Source organism: Camponotus vicinus, unplaced genomic scaffold (genome assembly GCF_025532165.1).
Source record: "Camponotus vicinus isolate PSW18456_S1 unplaced genomic scaffold, iyCamVici1.0 SCAF_1, whole genome shotgun sequence".
Taxonomy (NCBI): Eukaryota; Metazoa; Arthropoda; class Insecta; order Hymenoptera; family Formicidae; genus Camponotus; species Camponotus vicinus.
Window position 1 is genome coordinate 22793857 of NW_028141945.1, and position 20451 is coordinate 22814307.

Sequence of the window (20451 nt, forward strand, 5' to 3'; positions counted from 1 at the left end):
TTAATGTTATCCGTTGCCATTTCGCGTAATGCGAGAGATGAAATCCTTTCTCTCGTTTATTCAACGATAGAAATTCCCTCGAATACTCGTCAATGTTTTTCATCTTGACGCGCAAGCGGGATAGAAATACTCTTCTTTTTATCCAAATCCCGGAGTAGAAATATGCGGAGGATAATCGCTTTTAATCACCAGTAGCGCGAGGGATTGCAGAGTAACGAGCTTAAATAAATATCCCTCGCGCCAAAAGCGGCAAGAAATGGGACGAGGGCCAGCGCGTCGACGCGTCGACGCGTCGACGCGGGTGTTACGTTAAGTGGATTAAAAAGTTGCGCATGAAAATGGAATTAATTAGCGCACGACGCACGATGCAGCGACGTAACGCGGAGAAAGACGACGGAGAAAAGCAGTTAATTAACCAGTCTTCAATTTACCCTCGGGACAAAGTAACGTCGCAGCGACGCGCGCAATTAACCACGGATATTGTACGCGTCTCCGCGGATTAATAATCCAAAACTCGGTTAAAGCGAGTTCACAAGCAACGGTTCGTCGTCCGGTCTCTCCGAGATCGAGCTAGATCGATCGATCGACGAGTTATCCGCTCCGATATCCGCCGCGTCTTACAAGTAAAGGTACCCAACTGTCACTCACGGATTCTAATGAAACTTTGTACACTTGTAAAACTATGCAAGATAATAGACACGTATTTTTTTTTATCTGCGGAGAAGCGATTTTAGGGCAGAAACAACCCCTTGTATATATGGGGTGGATATACGGACTTCGTATCGCAAAAAATTTAAGTTTCATAAAAAATTGTTTCAGACAAAAGTTGTAGGGTGTAAAAAGATCTATTTACTGGCGCCATGAGTTTGACCTTGAATGGCGTCGCCAAGGTCAGGACAAGGTCACCTTGAATTTTTGAAAAGGAACCCCACCCTGTATACAAGGGGTTGTTTCTGCCCTTAAAATCGCTTCTCCGCAGATAAAAAAAAATACGTGTCTATTATTTTGCATAGTTTTACAAGTGTACAAAGTTTCATTAAAATCCGTGAGTGACAGTTGGGTACCTTTACTTGTTAGTTTCGTGTCGCGCAAAATCAAGATGCATTTTCCGCGGGAGGAATTAGCCGCCGCCGTAAATTGAAACTTTATCGCTATAAAAGCGAAGAATAGCCTCTAGCTCTCCTCTCGCTGGGGGAAATAAAAATTTGTTTACGGAGAGAGTTTTGTTCCGCTACAAACTTTCCTACAACTATCCATCATCTCTCGATACTCTTTTTCCCCCGCGGAATTAATAGCCGAATAGTCCGGGGGAAAAGGAGAGACTTTCTCTCCGAGGACCGCGAGAGATACCAAAGACCGATAGCAGGGGATGCTCCGGCTCGCGGAGGAAATAACACCCCGGGAACACGATGTACGGCCCGGACTTAAGTTATTTATAGACTTCGAGACAACGCGCCGACCATTCACTACCGTTCTCTCCTTCCCGACATCTTCGGCTTGTGTCCTGCGGAAACATTACGGTACTTACTGCGAATTCCAGCGCGCCTACTAGCGTAGCGGAATGCGAGCCGTTAATTCTCTTTGCTGAGTCTCACGTATGTTACAACTTTTCTTTGCAATCCCGTGTCAAATATTGATAATATTTCGATCGCTGTTTTCAAACGGAATATATATTTTAAATGTTTGAAACGAGACACACATTTACATATAATAAATATTTTTTTTCAGATAAGAATAATATATACTTTATTTAAATTTATATTTAAATTACGTCTAAAAAATGTTTTTCTTCGTTTCCCTCTCTCATAATTTTTAGAGAAAGGGGGAGAGTGCCATTGTAGACAATTTATCCAAAATACAGCTGATGGTAAAATTATAAAGATTCATAAGCTTTTATCCACCCATCGTAAAAGCATACTAAGAAATTTATTTCGTTCGTACGTGACCTTTTTGAAAATATTGTAAAATTTCGCAAACGGGCATGCAGCTCAAAGTTTTCACTTTGCGAATGTTGCGGAGATGTAGGGCTATTTTCGAAGACGGACATTTTTACGCGCGCAGCGTGCAGAGTGAAATAAACGACGAGTCTACGTCGTTCTGCACTCGCTATACGATATATCGTCCTTGTCTCGGTGACGCATCGATACTGTTCGAAATCGGTACGAAGAGATCGGAACATCGCCTCGGGCGAGACTAACCGATAAGGTTCGATCGAATGGGAACCCTTTTGCAATCTTCTCTTTTTCTCTCCCGGTTTCCGCCACCTGGCAATTTCTCTCGCGAACCCTTGACTTTTTTCATTTAGCTCCACATTTCAGTTTTGCCTTATTATATATTCGTTCCTGACCATATCAATCTAAAGCTTATTATTCTTGTGTAATTATGAAGATTGCGTGCCATTTTGTAGCATTTCGGTTAAACTGAAAAATCAGTTTCATCTCTGTTGGATTAATCGAAGATTCGTTCTAGTATTGAAAAATGAAAAGAAAATATTGATGTAGAAAATTATTACATCATCTGTACTCTCTAAAAGTGAATCAGTGTATTATCACTGAAAAACAGTAAATAGTCACTGATTGCAGCAGTTATAAGTACAGCACTGTAAATCAGTGATATTTTATTGAAAGAATCAGTTAATAATTTTGACTGTTTCAATCAGTAATATTTCTCAATATCAGTAATATTTCTTTCGTTATCGTCAGTAATATTAAACTATAATTCATCTCTTCATAATTTTCATTAAGTCGTCAGACATTTATTTGTCCGACTTATATAAGATCGATTTAATATCTGAAGCTTCTCTATTGAGATTGTATCAGAAATTAAATCGAAGTAATACTTCTAATTTTATCTGTCGCTCTTTGCAAACTTTATATAATTCTTATGACTAAAACTAAATACGAGAGAGATAACGATCGTAGCGGTAAACGAACGAACTAGCGATTACTGGTTTTACAGTGAATTTTATTTTAACTGACCATAATCAGTGAGATATAAGATAAAATAACAAAAAAATAAGCGTTTCCACTGAAGATCAGTAAAATACTCACTGATTCTCAGTGAAATCTTATTTTACCGTTTAAATTAGTGATATTTTCACTGATTCACTTTTAGAGAGTAAGTTATCCATAAATTATGACTAAAACCGTGTACTCTACTTTTTGCATATTTTTAAATATGAATATACTCATCTTTTCGCGAACGTGGTCCAAGAATAATTCTAAATAATAAATTCTAATCATCTTCCATTAAAAGATATGTCCATCATATTTTAATAAATGTAGTGTCTCTTAATTATTCGTATTTAGAAGTAAATGCGGTCAGTCATAGTATCGATTAACCTCCTATCTTGTGTTTTGCTCCACCAAAGATCGATAAACTGCCTTTCCGAGTCGTCGGCGTTCTTCGTCCTTCCATCGAAACTAATTTGGCGCGTGGCTCGAATTTCGATGATTCAAAGGAAGCTCGGAGGAAACGGAATCGCGGCGAAAAGACAGGGCGAAAATTTCCGGACCGACATTTAACGAATCGAGAGCATTTAATCGCAAATGAGAGAAGTGAAGAGGGGCTCGCGGTAATTTTCATCGCGCGCATTTTTCTCATCGTCCCTTGTCGTTTAAGGGGTAACTGCTCGTGGGCGAGAGGCGAGACACAAAAGCAGTTACCCTAGAAAGGTAAAGAGAGAAAGAAATGGCGGAATACGAAAGGTGAGAACGAAAGCGGAATTTCCACGAGGATAAGCGGAACGTCTAGGTTGAATCTCGACCTATTACAAGTCGGCAGGAACGAAGAATAGAAGACGAGGAGGCAAGAAATCTTGGTGCCGGGCGTGACGGATAACGAGAACGTTAATCACGCGTTATCACTCGCTCGTGAAGGAAGACGAAGGGGACGATGACGCGTCGACGTCGCGAAAGAGAAAAAAATATAAAAAAGGGAGAGAGAAAATACACGTGTTTTTGAAACCTATTTGCTACGAAATTCGTTTGTTAAACTCAAGATTATATTGAGCTAACAAAATGCAAAATTTCTAAATTTAAGATATTCAGAACATGTATGCTTTGATTCCAAAGTTTAATTGAATTATCGTAATATGATGTATCATATTTTGATCAAGTTGGGAAAAATTAAGGAATTTAAAGAGAGAAAATCAATATATAAAATATGTTTCGAAAAGTCTATGCGCAATCGAGAGCTTTCTTGACCAACACTTTCGAGATTTTAAATATAATAAATTTAATGTATAATTTTTCTTTGGAAATCATATTGTATTATTAAATTGTAACAACTTAGTTACGTTAAATGTAAGACATGAAAGCATGAAAAAGGAATATAAAATTTGGTAAGTTAAATTGTGGATAAAGTTACAAAAGCCAGCTACAATTTCAAACATCAAAGACGATTCTGCGCGTACCGTAAAAATAGCTTAAACAATTCTCAACGCCAACAATTTACGGCATTTCAAGAATGAAAATACAAAGCCAGAAGCAAGATTCAAATGAGTATGCCGACAATAAATAATGTGCTTCTATTACTCTACGTACAATTGAATTTGATTTCATTATTGTGCGAAAGAGGCACTAGAGCGAGCGTCAACTTGCAAGCCTGGTCGCGAATAGCGAACACATTTTCACGTTTCAGCGAGAAGGGTGGAAAAAGTAGGAGAGGATAAGGGATGAAAAGTAATGGCGCGACGAGACTCTCGGCGCCGTTATGGTGGAGATGGCTCAGCGGATAAACTTACGACACACAGACAATGTCCGCGACAGCGAGAACCTTCAAGTTCGACCCGGATATCGCGGGATACGTTTCGCGAATAGTTTCCAAAGTGCAGGGAATCGATCAGCGTGGGAATTAAAGCAAAGTCGATCGAACGAAGGAAGTGTCACGAGCAGATTAAAAATTAATCTTGCTCGAGTAGTCTCTGTTGTGTTTGCGGATCTCGAAACAATATTCACGATAAAAAATCATTTGTCATTTTTTTTGCATGATAGAGCGCATTAATTGAATTTTTTTCTCTCACTTTTACCGATCATTTGCTCTAATTCAATCTGATTATATATTCCTGGACAAAATTAACGCATAATATTTTTTTCACTTTTTCTTTAAAAGCTGATATTTAAATTTTAACGAAAAATTTTAAAGAAAAAGTGAAAAAAAAATTATGCGTTAATTTTGTCCAGTATATATTGTTTCATTTATTTGCGTTTCATGCACGTTATATGTATCATCGTATGAAAAGTCCCGATGATGCCATATGAAGAAACTTAAATTAAAGATTTAGAGACTTTTCAAAAAATGTACTAACAAGACACTTGCCTCGAGCTGGAAATTGACTTGCCAAGTGCAACTTGCACTCGGAAATGCAACGGTTATTACACGCTGCTATTGAATCTACTCGCACGAAATCAATATCGCACTTCGACTTGTGTCGCTTCCAGCTTCTGCTACCCTAATGCAGTTCGCCGTTTCTTGCGATTTCTTCATAGGCGACATGGGTCGCGTTAGCTACGGCAAAAACTTGGCAGTTAAGAAGTTAAAAAGCTCGCGGATATCCGGACGAGTTTATGGTACGTTCGTTCGACAAAAATTCCGAAGCGTTGTACGAGATTTAACGGTGAGGAAAACTCGGAGCCCCCTATCGAAAGAGAAAAGGGGAGCGTTGAACAAGTTTTTCCATCGTTTTTCTCAAGCTCCCTAGAATCCTTCTTATTCCCATCTAATCCCAACTACATCGATCTAATTTCGCAACATTAGACGGCTTATGTCTACGAGCGATAGCAAGATTATATCGTTACCAGAAGCAGTATTCCGTGTCGCGTTAAACGACACTTGCCGTATCTTTGAGTTATCGGAAACATTATTTGCAACAACGAGAGTTGCTAAATAAGATACTTGAGAAAATGAGAAAAAGATGAAAATAAAAAGGAGACCCGATAAAAATGATTACTACAAACAAATCTATTTCATAAATTCGTTAAAAAATTCGTAAAATATATCTCAATATTATCAAATAAAAATTAATTCGCCGAATCGAAAAAAATTTCAAAAAAATTCCGATTAATTATTTAAATGAAAAAAAATAATAAAGAAGAAAGATGAGAAAAACGATAGCAAGTTCTTTATTTTCTTTATCGCGGCGTGCGAAAGATGAGCAAGATTCATCGGGTGTGCAATATGCATAATTATTCGCACAATGGTACGAATAATTTGGCCGACTGTAATTTGTACGCACGTCGGGGACTCGTTCACAATCCTAGTGCTGGGAAAACGTGATCCGCCGGTCCGATTTTTAATTCTCCGTGTATATTTCAAAAGCCAGCGCATACGTGAAAGACAAAAATATTACGATAAAAACACAAGATCGAAATTACTAATTATAAATTTGCCCTTGATCATTAGTAGACTTGATTTAGCCTCAGATTTAAATGTACTCGTCATTTATATTCAAATATAATAATTTGTAATATAAATCGAGTATTGTTGTAAAATGCTTTTTAAATCAATTGCTTAAATGTATTTTGTGACAGTGTATTTTTAGACAGACTTAATAAGATTGTTCTTTTTTTTTCATTTTCCATGAGTAAGAACGATATCTCGTAAATTAGATAGCTCGCATCAAACATGCGCATTTATTTTTACGCAAATGGAAGTAATTAAATTTGTCTGCGTTTAAAATAATGGATTACGCTTTTATAGATGTTTAATAGACATTCGAAAGACAATACTTTGAAGAGAATCCGTGATAGAGTGGAATAATACATATAGGACGATGTGATCAAAGTTATAATTAAAATCTAATGTTACTAAGAACTCTCGACTCTCGAAATGGATTGCTGCCAAACACGCGATGCGATCGATTATCAATGGCGCATTAAATAACACATCGTCCTATCACAAAAGACGCAAAAAGCAAGCACGATCAATCCGTTCGTCTATCTTTATGTCTGTTGCTTTGAATATCAAATATATTTCACGAGAAAAACAAGTCTCGGCGTTCTTGCGTCTTTTACCAAAGATATTGCGTAGGTGTAGACATCGTCTTAAAAGGAGTATATCGCCCTCAGCGATATATTTTGCTTTGCCGTCTATTCTCTTCCTTTCTTACACAAAGATTTCATTATGATAGAGTAAAATTCGCAAGATATCTCCCGTTATTATAGAGAATTAATAATTTATATAACGAGATACATAAAAAAAGGTTGCTTAAAAAAAATAAAATCTAGTAATACGTAACAATGCTGTGAATAAAATCTGAATAATCTCATGTCTAGAGAAATATTTGATTTCCTACAATTTTCTACTCCAATACTTTCACTATAATTTCGAAATTTACACTAATTTTCAAGAAGAGTCGTCGAAATGAATTATGTTTATTAAAACATATTAGGAGCAAATTCATCAGTTCTTCGAGTCTTGAGGTCTTTAGAGCGATACAAACGGAGTATATACCGGGTTGTGATTTACCTCGAATGCAGAGCGCAGCCGCGTTGCACCGTGATATAACTCGACGCTGAGGGTGGTGGCGGAGGGGCGAGATACGTCGGTGGTAGCGGTGCTGGTTCATGTCTGTGAGAATGGTTGTGCTGATGATTATGAGAATGGCTCGGGGTGCCTCGCAGAGTCCCAAGCAGATGGCGATGTGGCGTCGACTGCTCGCTGAAACATCAACGGGAAAAAAGTTGGTCGGACCATCGATGTCGAGAGTCTCTCTCACGGTTATTCTTTTTGCCACCGGGTATATACCGATGGGATCGTACCAATGGTCGACCGTGCAGAAAGATGTCTTCTGTCGGTAACAACCAGCGCAAGATAAAATCAGATTCGCCAAACATGGATTTTAATTTTAAACGGATAATTGAATCGCATGAGATAAAAGAATCACGTGAGAAAAAGGCCTAAATTTATCAAGATGAAAAAATTATAAGACATTGCACCTCTTTGAATATCTTTTTGTAATAAAGTATCTGCAGAGCAAATTATTATATTAAATTTTTTCACTCCATTCTATAAATTTGTTTATGATAAAATAAAACATTCTCTTTTTTCCTATCTTTTCTCCTTTTTAAATCAAATTTAATAATTTAAAAATTATGATATATTTGTGTTTCCTTTGATAGGTATCGAGATATTTATATATTTTTCTCAGAATCAATTTTTATACAAAGAGTTTTAATTTTTATCCAATAATTGATAATCTGTTATCGAATCACAGTCGCGTATTTATAATTTTTTTTCGAATCTAATGCTTATTTTAATCATGCTGCGTGACGCTTTTCTTCTATACATTTTGATATTTATCAATCAATATAAGATATAATAAATTCTAAAGGTAACAAGTATTTTATCGACAATAAAACACAGATTCATAAAAAGAAATGTTTCTATTGAATGACGTCTAAAATTAAATTAACAATCTCATTATTGGTAAAAAATTTCCTTGTAATAAGGGAAACTACAATGCATAAAATGTCTCTCTTTTGTTATGAATTTTTTACGACGCGATTTGTTTTCACACTTGCCAGTAATTACAGAGGGGCGCTCGTTACATCCGGTCATAAAGCACCATCGCACCTGGGCCCTTTTATTCAGAAATTCTGGTGGGATGTGTGCATAATATACGAGTTCTTTGGCGTTTGTTTGAGAAACATTTTCAACAATTTCATACAATTTTCTGGTTAAATGTAAATTTGCTCTGCATAAAAAAAATATATCCATTTCATTTAAACTTCAAAATATAAATATTAGATTATAAAACAAATATGTAATTATAAATATGTAATTTAAATGCATAAATGTCAACAATTTGCAAATAAATGCTGTAAATCGATATTTTATTCGAATATTTAATTCACGTTTTAATTAAAATATAAATCTTCCATAATAATCGCAAAAAATATTTGAATTTATCCACAGTGAAATTTATGTTATGAGAATAATAATTATGTTTGAAATTGCGATGTTTCATAAGTAGATGATTTTATCGTAGTAGCGCGTGAAACCGAACGTGAGACCGGAAGTGTCGAAAGGAACGGGTCTCTTTTATTTTATAAGTGTCAAGGACTCTTATCTACCCCACAAACTAATTTCCCCGTTTTATCAGACTATTTAGTCGTCCGATAAAAAAAAGAAAAAGGAAAAAAAACACATATATCTCCGATACATATATAATGCACGCAACAGTTTTCGCACAACAGGTTTTTTTCTCACTCTGAATGGAATGGAATTTTAAAAATTTCTCATAAAACGACGAAACATCGTGCTTTGCCGATAAACTTTAATAACCGATAATGATTCTATGCAAAACAGAACTTTGATTGCATACCATCGACCCGAGTATACGTTCTGAAATGAAAGCGGGAGCATAAACTTCCAAGAATAGCGATGCTAGCGGGACAAAATGAAGACCGACGTGCGCTTCATGAAAGAGAATAATTAGATGCGCCGGCTGTTATCATGATTCACGCATGTAACAGTGAATCGCTGAATAATTAGACGAGAGCAAGACTAAACAATACACGAGTGCAATCAATAGCAAGCACTCTTCCCGTTTTAGATTGCTTGAGGCTCTTTTCAAACATGTCATTTATATAACTTGATAACTCTTAAATACAAGAGTGCTTCGTTATATTTTTTTATAACTACTATTGTATTGTATTGCACGGATTATCTGCGATTACACATGTATCGTTCTTTTTAATCCTTATTTAAATTTTTCTAAAAAGCTTTTTTATTTCATTTTTTGTTTCTCTGATTCTTTTCAATAACTTTAATCGTCGATGTCAATAATTTTTGGACTTGTGTTTTTCGTACATATGGAATTTTCGCAAGGGAATTAAAAGTTTAAATAAGAATTCGTTCAAACTATCGGCGAGTTTGGATCAATATGTAGGACGATTTAAAAATGCAAGTCCTAAAACCGCCATGAACACCGGTGTTCGCGACATACGTAATTCAAGAGCATCGTGCAAGTCCTGAGAGGGTTTGTCGTCGCAAACGGAGTCACGAGAGAACACAGTGGTTCATGCATCAGTCGTGCAATTTCGTATTCGTATGTGCAATAAGTTATGTGAGTTTGGCGAAAGAAGAAAAGAATAAACGAGAGAGACGCCGGGTCGAGACAGAGGAGAAAATTGTCAAGTATTTGCGCGTATGAATGTTTCAAAGTGACGGCAAAGACACGCTTTATTCCAGACCGCAGAGCATACGCTTTGAACTTTACACATTTTACGGTCGAAAAATTACGACTCGCGTTATTTGCAGTAAAAAAAAGAATGTGCACCCTATAAGACGTAAGTCGAAAGACGAATGAAACTGCGGTATGAAAAATTTTTATCCTTTTTTGTAGCAATAATAAAAAAAATCCGCAGAAATATGAATTCAAGTTTTACGCTCCAACAGTTGCATTTCCTGCTTATCGATTTTCACATGTGCATCGATATTTTTAATCATCTTTGCATACCACGGTCTAAAGAAATCTGTAGCTTACTCGCAAAATTTTTAATATCAAATGCATTATCGCGTATCTTGATAATATTTTAAAAACACTGCACATGTTCAAAAATTTAAAAAACCATCTACATGAATAAGTGTGTATTCCCCTCTTCTCCAACTTGTTATACTGTTTATGCTCTATAGGGAAAGAGAGAGAGAGAGAGAACTGATTATTAAAATTTTTTATCCTTAGAAGTAAGAATATTAATGGCAAAGAAAAGGAGAAGAAGAGATTTCGTTTATTCATTCAATGAAGGAGTCCAAAAACAATATTGCGGAAATATCAGGAAATACAAAATTGTTTACTTCCGATATTGCGGTGCAGCAAGTCTTTTGTAAGAGCATATTGCCGCGTGGCGGTTCCAAGGATCGGCACGATCTTTTCAGGGTCGATTCCTCCGACATCGGTAAAATCTCTCAACCTTAACGCAGCGATTCCCAACCAGTTGTTTGCGATCTCGGAGAGCTCGTAAATACGCTCCAGAGAATACGCGATAAAAATTCTACAAAAGCATCTATTGCTTTCGTGACGATAGCATAGATAATATATATTTGAATTCTTTCGACAAAACAATTTTCGAAATTTGCTTATAATAAATTGCAACAAAAATATCTATAATCAAAAATATTAATAATCGGTAGAATTATTCAAACTTTATTTAAATAAAAGTAACGTTGATAAATATAAGACTTGTATTGGGGCAAATTTTTTAGATTCGCAATTTTTAATTTTACGAATAATTAAAGTTCAAAAACATTATATTACTCTAATATTAAAAAAAAATTTCAATAGAATGGATTGAGAATCACTGCCACAATTAAATAGTCTTTGTTCTTTCAACTTGAATAGCAAAAAAGACATCAATGTATAATAAAATGAAAGTTGGAGCGATTATTAAAGAGGAATCAGTTTTTAATTTTATCTTACGATATCGATAAGAAAAGCAATTTCGCAATAACAACTTTTGATATGGTGGACTTATTTCTCATTCTCATTATTGATAATAATATCACGACTCGCACTAGATGATCGCGAACAAGCCATGCCATCGAGCGAAAATTTTTGCATCGAAACGATCGAACGGTGGAAAAAAAAAACGAGGCGAGAAAGAGAAGGTAGAAAAAAAGTATGATAATCGGAAACTGATGGCGAGGTATCTCTCTCGTTCATGCGGGCATTGGCTTCCGCGGCAGATGCTGCCTGACTGGAAATTACCTTACATCGGTTCCAACAGGTCTTCCGATGTTTACGAACGTCTTTGGATCGAAACGGTACCGTACAAATAACTCCGTTTTTTCAAAACTTAATCCGACGAACCGTGCCGATGACGTTTAGATAGCAATAAAATTTATCTATCATCGTTAATAAATTGATAATAAATGCGTATCGATAGAGTTCAAGTACCGGAGATAAAAAATATAATGTCGTAAAAGTACACTAATCTTTCTTTGATGTAGCGACGTGTGTTGGATTTTTTTTCATCAAGATTCAACGTGGAATTCTTGCGACTTATTAAAGTCTTACAAAAAAAATAGACGCATGGTAGGAGGTGAGTGGCGTCGGTTTATAAATACGATACCAAAGGATCCATTTGGATGCAATTCATTGTAGCGTTACAAGTCACTTTGCTCGCATACGGCACGCATATGCCCGACGTTCGAATCTTGCTAAAAGCATGTTGCCAACTTTAGATACACACACAAGGAGACGTTCTATACTTGACCTTAATGGCGCTGCTCCAATACGCCATCATCATCGCGGTGGTCTCCAAAGCCCCGTGTTTTCTTTTTTCTTTCGTGTACAGTTTGTATTTTTAATTAAACTTCGTTTCCCCGTCGTGTTTACATTTAAATCACGAAATTTTGTAAACACTTTGAAGTCGACATTTTTTCATGTTAGATCGCGACCAAAGTTGATTCTAAAGATCAATCCAAACAATCATAATGCGCGAACCCTTTTTCGCATTCCGGTCGTATTTACGGATCGTAATCGATCGTTAATATAGATTAGCCGCGCCGGAGCGTATCGACGAACGCAATCACGATATCTACATTCGCCATTAAGCCGGTACTCCAATCGGAATACTCCGAACCATGATTGGAATTTGCGCTATTGCTACGGAAGAACGTTCGCCATGCAGAATTCTCGCGCGGAAGAACCGCTAGACGTGTCGGAGTCTCTCAGGTATTATTCGGAATGAGAAATTCTTTTTATAAGATGCACACGGCGGGCGTTCTCTCGATTTTCGCCACCATCTAGATACGAATTTTAAAACGTCTTGAAAACGATAAATTTTTTACACGGCGTTAACGTTCCGTTTACGCGCGTAGCTTTGCGCGAAATTATTTCCGATATAGTAATCATTGTACATCGAATTTACTCGGCATAATTTTACGCTTGCAAACATATGTCCGCGCCAATGGAATAAAATTTAATTTAAAATTATTCAATTCGATGGAACGCAAAGGGATTCGTTGCGTTCGCATAATTTAACATTTATGTCACAAAAGCCAGGTACGCATGTGTGAAAAAAAATAATTCGTTTAATTTTTATTTAATCCCTTCGCGCTGTAAGGTTTCCGACCCGAGCGGATCGAGCGAATCCGTACGAGTGCGGGGAGAAAAATACCTGGGTACGTTGTTACTCTTAAAGCTGACCATTACTCCGTTCTGCAGCGTCGGAGCTATCACGGTGCTTGTTGGAGCACGTTAGACAACACCACATTACACTCGGCTGCGTACACACACGCGCACGTAACACACCCACACGCGATTCTACCGGAAAGCATCGGCGCGGGAAAAGAAAGAGAAATGTTGGCGCGACCACGTGTACGGAACGCTCCGACAAAACAACAAGCGTCCTCTCGGCCGCGCGTTTCCGGGCGGACTGAGTAGCCACGCTCCGCGCTCGCTCACCCCCACCACCCGTTCCCCCTCCACTACCCCCTTCTTTCACCGCTACCGCTGTCTGCGACAAGAATGTCGCGCATCTCGCTCTTATTTCCCCAAATATTTTTCTTATTATTGTGTGAAATATTGAATCGAAGTAAAAAAATTATGCCGATATATCGCAAATGTTCAAATAAATGTTTGTGTGTGCGCGCATCTCTAATTGAATTTTCCTGTCTCACCTCATTATTTTCTCTCTTTCTCCTTTATAGGAATAACAATTTAATATTAACAAAGGATCAAAAAAATATTTTAATTATATTAACAAATGATTTCTTTAATTAACGCAATTTAATTAACTCTTTAATTATCACAATGTAATATTAACCTAAGCATAAAGTATAATGTTAATTAAAGAAATCAATTAAATTGATAAAAATTATTATCGAACATTCTTGTCACATTTTTTCGTATATTTTATACACACAAGTCTTTCATTATAGATTTATTTAATTTACTTTTAAAAATTTGAAAAAGATAAGTGCGCGTGTAGTGTTTTATTAAAGTCACCAACAGTAAAGCAAGCCTCTCAAAGAAGAAGAAAATTGTAGAATCCGCCCCTGTCGCCGCTAGTAAATGTATCCTTCCGTCGTCTCTCGCAAGTTCATTGCTTTGCCGTCTCTAACAAGCATATCTTTGTCCCATCTCTTTCAAATGCATCCTCTTGCTTCTTCTTTGCAGCAGCGGATTTATATATTATAACGTCCTTTAAACGTATAAATTCAATTTCTTGATCTGAATTCCTCATTTTCATTTGCTTGGCGACGATTGCAGTTTGTACAATAATTATTATTTTTTCCTAAATCCCTCTCTCTGCTTTCCTAATTTTTTAAAATTTTGATTACAGCAAGATAATCTGTCTTCTCTTTTCGGAGGACGCTTTATACGTTACTCGCGATTTAAAGCCGAATACATCACTGTCTCTAGCAAAACCGGCATATTGCCGTCTCTCGTATAAATGTAGCCTTCCGTCTCGTAAACGCAACGTTTCGCAGTGTCTCTCGAGCGTGCATCATTCATTCTATTCGTCTCTCGGAAGCATAACGTTTAGGGAGTCTCGTAAACGTACCGTTCTGCTAGCTTGTGTGCGGTTACCATCCTTTCTTTCATTGTCCCCTTCAATCCGTCTCTGATGACAACCGGCGCAGCTCAGCGGAAATCCATAGCTGGATCAGCGTCACGTTTTCTTTATCGCTATATATACGACAGCGTATATTTGTACAATTAATGTCATTGATAAAATTTGAAAAAAATGTTTTAATTATCCCAAATTAATGAAATGTAGCAATCGAATTTTGCCACCTATTTGAAATAATTGTTTAAATTATCTCGGCGAATTTTTGGCAAGATTATAGCTTTTATTTTAAAGAAAGAATTTTTGGAAATTAATCTCTTTTCTTAGAATTATTCATAATAATTATTCCCGAATAAAAAAATTAGGTCGTTGAATATGTAAAATACATGCACGAGTAATGTCAGATTAAAACCAAAAAACTTTCTACACATCACGTCTCTATTAATCAAAATATGAAAAAATAAATTAGAGATTACAAGACATACTCGAAATATTACACGAAATTACGTATCCAGGGAAGAAAGTTCATTTCACAGAAAATATTTCCGGGGGTCGTGTTCACGAAGGACACGTTGGAACGCGGGTAACGAGATTCTAGGATGTGTGAAACATGACGATGCTACGAAATAACCGTCGACACGCGTTATTTCATGTGGATTTTGACGTAACGTTCGTTACGCTTAAGCATTGGGGTGCTTTTACCGCGTATATGCAGGATCCACGGAATCTCTTGATTGAACTTTCCCGTCACGTTCCTTACCTTTCGGTTCAAGTTTCTCGCTTGTGCTCCAAACAAAAGGCCAAGCTTTCCGGCGTCTTTTGAGAGATGACGTGTTTTTTTCGTTATAAACTATTAACCGTCATTTCCTAAAAATTCTTGGTCTTTGTGCCATTGAGCTTTATTGCGAAAAAGTTAAGACAGTTACGCTATTACGATTCAGATAGAATTTGTTACAATTTTTATCAATTAATCCATATCTTTCGTTGAGAAAAAAAGAGCAAGAGAGAAAAAGAGAAATTTATTCGCGAAAAATAATTCAATCATCATTAATGTCTCAGTAATTCTTTTAGAAAAAATATATAGATGTTTCGTTTTTCATCTAGAATTAATATCACGTTCATTCAATTCAAAGACCGCGTTAAAACAAAACATTATCACGTAATAAAATTTCCTCGCAGGCGTATATAATCGTATATAATTAGTCTATTAAATATAATATATTAATATTAAACAGAGGCTTCAAAATATTTGTATCGCTTTTGCACACAGGTATTTCTAAAAATGTCCTTTACTTTTTAAGAAATAAATGTATCGCAAAATAAAGCTATTTCAGAAATAATATATTCCTGCGCACTTGTCGAGATGAGAAGATACCTTAGGCAGGTAGACTGAATTCTTCTCGCTATTGTCACGAAAGTTGAAAAAAACCTATTCATATTCAATGAATACCTGGCGTCAGCAAGACGCCGTGTTTGTTTAAAGTTTGTTGAATCCATAATACGAATATCAAGTGCAATTGTCCAGCTTAGGGTGTTTTAACTCCACCCGAAACTTCAAGTTTCACTACATTGGAGATCACTTTGGCTGTCATCTACAACAACGTCATTAATCCGGCTTTTGTTTCCGCAACACGGGCGAGACGCCATCCGGGTCATCGATAGCAAACTCGATGTCCGTTCGTTCACCAAAATGAAATTATGAACGTTCCGTGGTCGAAGCGGCGCAAGTCGCTCGACAATGGCAATCTACACAATTTAGTCCCGTAAAGGGGCATCGATGTAACGGGAAATTACTTTTTTTCAAATCTGGCATCCAATAGAACTGATGTATATTTCTCTCTTTATCATGTACAAACGTTTCAATTTATGCACACATCTCGAATAATAATTTAAATCTTGAATACTAATTTAGCTTTAATCTTAAATAAAATAAAATATAATGTAATAAATAAATAAAAAAGAACAGATATGATATTTGATGGAAAAGTTTTTTTTATTTCTCGTATATTTTTTTGAAATATTCTTTACAGAATTGTATATTTTAAAGCATGCGGGAGTCAATAAGAAAATAAAATATATTATTCCGTTTTCGTATTGCATTATACTATCCTTAAATATTGGCAGCTTTATTACCACGAATGATTGGGAAAGATCGGTAGCGCGCCATTCAAATAACTTCTTGAGAAAATATTGAAACTCGATGTCGGAGGCAGAGAGCGAAAGGGCGGTCTATATTCGCGTGGCGCATGTGTGCGCAAAGTGTGTTTGGAATTTCAATGAGAACCGCTGGAGATCAACGGAAAACTTTTGGACCATGTGACAACACGACGGTAGTCGTGAAAGTGGTCAGAAGGACACGCAAACTACCGGAACATTCTCCATAATATATATGTGAGTGCAACAAACTTGGTAAAGTGTTTTGCCCTTCAGCGTCGCTGCCTGAAAACTCCCAATTTCGATACGAATTGGCCCGAAAATACCAATATCCATAGAATTTTCTACTTTTCGTTTGTTTCTTTCGTCTTCATGTAAGCGTGATTACGGTATAAATTTCCACTTTGTCGTGTCATCATCCGGATATTATGCGAGGCAAGTAGAATGTCAAAGTTTTAGGGCGCGTCTCAAAGTTCATATTAAAGCACCCGTATAAGTTTGTGCACTAAAGAAAGTTTGCATCGCGGAAAAAAATTTAGGTTTAAATGTCTAATAAAGTAATTTATGCGAGAGCGACTTTAATTTTAATACCATCGTATAAATATGTATAAAGATAAAGGATTGTTTGTCAATTGTCTTCTCGAATGGTTGTAAAATCTCCTTATTCTGATGCAAAGCTGTCTCGATGCAGCTGGTGCGGTCTTATCTTATTGGTTCAAGCGGAACAAACAGAATATTCCAAAGTTTGCTATTCATACGTATATTGTGCGCGACTTTTACAAGCGCTCGCAAAACTTGGACGTTAAGTACACCACGTTAAATGACGTAAATGCCAGTACTCCATTCGAGTATAATCGCTACATAATTGAATAATTATTGAACGGTGACGCAAATTTCCGTGGCAAAAGTCATTTGCGTGTTGTGCGATGCGACACGGAGACTATCAACGATAAGGGCACTGATACCTCTATAAAGGGAATGAAATTCAACTCTAACGCGGTATCGTCGAGTCACTAGTTCCGCCGGTGCTCTAGAAACTTAAGACGATACATAAAAGCGACGTCGTCCCGCTGCGACGACAAATAACGTGATTTCTGAAAACAGACACTTGTGCGACCTTTACCGTAGCGAGGGAAAACCGTACAACGCAAATTTAACGTTGCTGAAGTGAAGTAAACGCTCCCTTACACTGTATCGTGTCGCGATGTCCACCATAAATGTCGCAGGTGCGACAAAGTTATAATCGTCTCGGCAATAAAATCCGCAAACCAACTTTGCGGGCAAGTCTCACCTGCTAAATTTATGGACTTGGCTACATTATTGCGGATTTGTGAGAAGCTCCGTTAGAATTACGATGAAAATTGCTTGATAGCTGTTAGTTAAAGGAAAGTTTGATAAATGTTTCAACGGCGCGATTGTACTCTCTGTATAATTTAATGATAGCGCTGTAGTCACATAAATTCTCACGGTACGGTTAAAAAGGATAAAGGCCGCTTTTTAAAAAGTTTTCGCGAATGCTACATCATTCCTCTCGGTCTATATTTTTGTTTTGTCGCGCGGCTAACTGTATAATCCTGGAATATTTTATAAAGAAAACTTGAATGTTATGTACGTTCTGGGCATTCAACAAAGGATGCAATAACGACTGAGAAAAACAATTTATTAAAATTTGCTGAAATATTTTCAGATTATATGAAATATATAAAATTTAAAGTTTTATCGTCATCAGTTGCATAAAAGATATTTATTTCATGTTACTTTATATTAAATTGTTTTACCTTTATTAAACGTGCCTGAATACGTGAGTTAATTAAGACGAGACTTTTTATAAAGAAAGAGGAACAATTCGGAGAGGACTGAAAAACTTTTAAAGGCACGAACGAAATTGTGAAAGCGAGAGACTGAAAAAAGGACCCGAACAGAACACGATGATAAAAGAAGAGTCTTACAAAGTTCTCTTCGCGTCCGCGTTGTTGGCCTAACAACGTCGTAATACCTGTTCTTATCTTACCGACATAAGAGAGGAAAGTCTTCCTCTTCTTTAGAGTTTAACGTACCAAAATCTACCCAGATTACTCGGGGTGCGTGAGAATCGGCACACATGCGACTAAATCTCATCTCGATACTTTATTACTCAATGCCTACTTTGAAATATACAGCTTCAAAAAATAATCGGTTCTATGAATTTTACAATTTCACTCTACTAGAATCAAACAAATTTACAACTATTCCCGTCCCTCGTATTTCTTTTTATAATATTTGTTTCTCTTCTTCGATCTGATATTTTTTATACTTTATATAAGGAAGAAAAAAAGATAAAAAATGTAATGCTATAAAATATTAATCCACCAAATAATAAATAATTAAATATCATATATAAAAGCTGAGTATAAGAGCATAATAAAATGACCAATAATGTATCGTTAATTTTTAGTATAAAAAAATCCATGAAATGAATTATTTTTCAAATAAACATCAAAACGGTGGCAATTCACAGATTATTTTACGTGCTTCTATGTGACTTTTTTAAAGACATCCTACGCATATTATTCATTTCAATTTCTCGGGATATTTCTATACACGACACCCGTATTTATTTGCAAAAGTTTAGGAAGCGTAATGGCACCGAGCGCGGCAAAGTGCGCGACGCGCGCGAGAGATGAAGGGGGTAAGCGAGATTCGCAACTTCTCTCCGTGAATTCGGGAGAGGAAAAAATAAAAAGAGAAACGCGCGCCCCCATGACTCCGAAAGACGGAATCGCTCGCAGCAACTCCGTTTCACCCGCGACAAAAGCTGCGAAAGTTCTCCCGAAGCGGAGCGGAGAACTCTGCTCCGTTTAGAATCTCTCCGTACGAGAGATCGGCCGTAACTTTTGCCTACGTGTGCGTATCGTGACGAGTAAAAAGGATGAATTTATATTTCCGTGACGTGGAAAATCGCTCGCGGATAGTCGCGCGAGGATGCGGAAGGAACGGTTCTCGAGATATTGTTCGTCAATAATTTATTGCGCTGTAAAGCAAACTATGCACGAACGCGAGACGCGAATACGGAAATGGAAAAATATTTCATTTGGCAAAAATAATAATGTAAATAGCGATAGGGAATAAACAACGAATCTTGAAAAACAGTACATATTTCAAATGTCTATGCATAATGTGCTTAATGAATTGGAAATATTTCATATAAAACATATCGTTGGAAATCATCTCTCGAGCTAAATCTTTATTAGAATGAAAATAATTGTTTCCAATTTAAGAATATATTTTCTAATTTACAAAGAATTTTATAAATATATTCTCTTGCTCTCTCTTTTTCGGTGATTGTCTATAACGCTTTACTCGTTCTATTCACTTCCCTTATGTAGCACTAGATGGGAATGCAATTTTTCTAGAGCGCCTCTCATATCAGAAAATGTCCATCATGTCGCAAATTCGCGATCCGCATTCACGGTTATAGCCGGCTGGTCGAGCTTTAGTAGAAAAGGCGATTACCGATCGATCCGCGGATATATCTTCGATTTCCGCAGCAGCTTATAGTCAAACATCCGTGCAGGCGACAGATGCACACATCTCGAACGAGAACCGCCGCTTCTAACCAGGAAAGGGAGCGAGACGCGAAAAGAGAAATGAAAATCGTAAATAAATCGTGTCGGACAAAAGAACGCGACGAAACTTTTCTCGATATTCCCCATCCGACTCAAGTTTTTAATAACGGAATTTCGCGGACATGCAATATGCAACTCGCGTGTAAGACTCGCGTTGCAGACTCTGAATGATA

The 20451-nt window shown here is 36.7% G+C and overlaps 1 protein-coding gene across 11 annotated transcripts in view; it reads right to left on the bottom strand.

Moving 5' to 3' along the window:
* LOC145959628 (uncharacterized) overlaps window positions 1-20451 on the bottom strand; it is a 133789-nt gene that overhangs the window by 79654 nt on the left and 33684 nt on the right. For 9 of the 11 annotated variants that reach the window (XR_014435109.1, XM_083078658.1, XM_083078646.1 and 6 more), the window contains one exon: window positions 7468-7659. Coding sequence is in view for 9 of the 11 variants with exons in the window: in XM_083078646.1 (XP_082934772.1) it covers window positions 7468-7659 (192 nt within the window). In the remaining 2 variants the exon portion in view is untranslated. Of the gene's footprint in view, window positions 1-7467; window positions 7660-13124; window positions 13371-20451 lie in introns of those variants that run through there. The other 2 variants (XM_083078650.1, XM_083078657.1) reach the window with 2 other exon arrangements.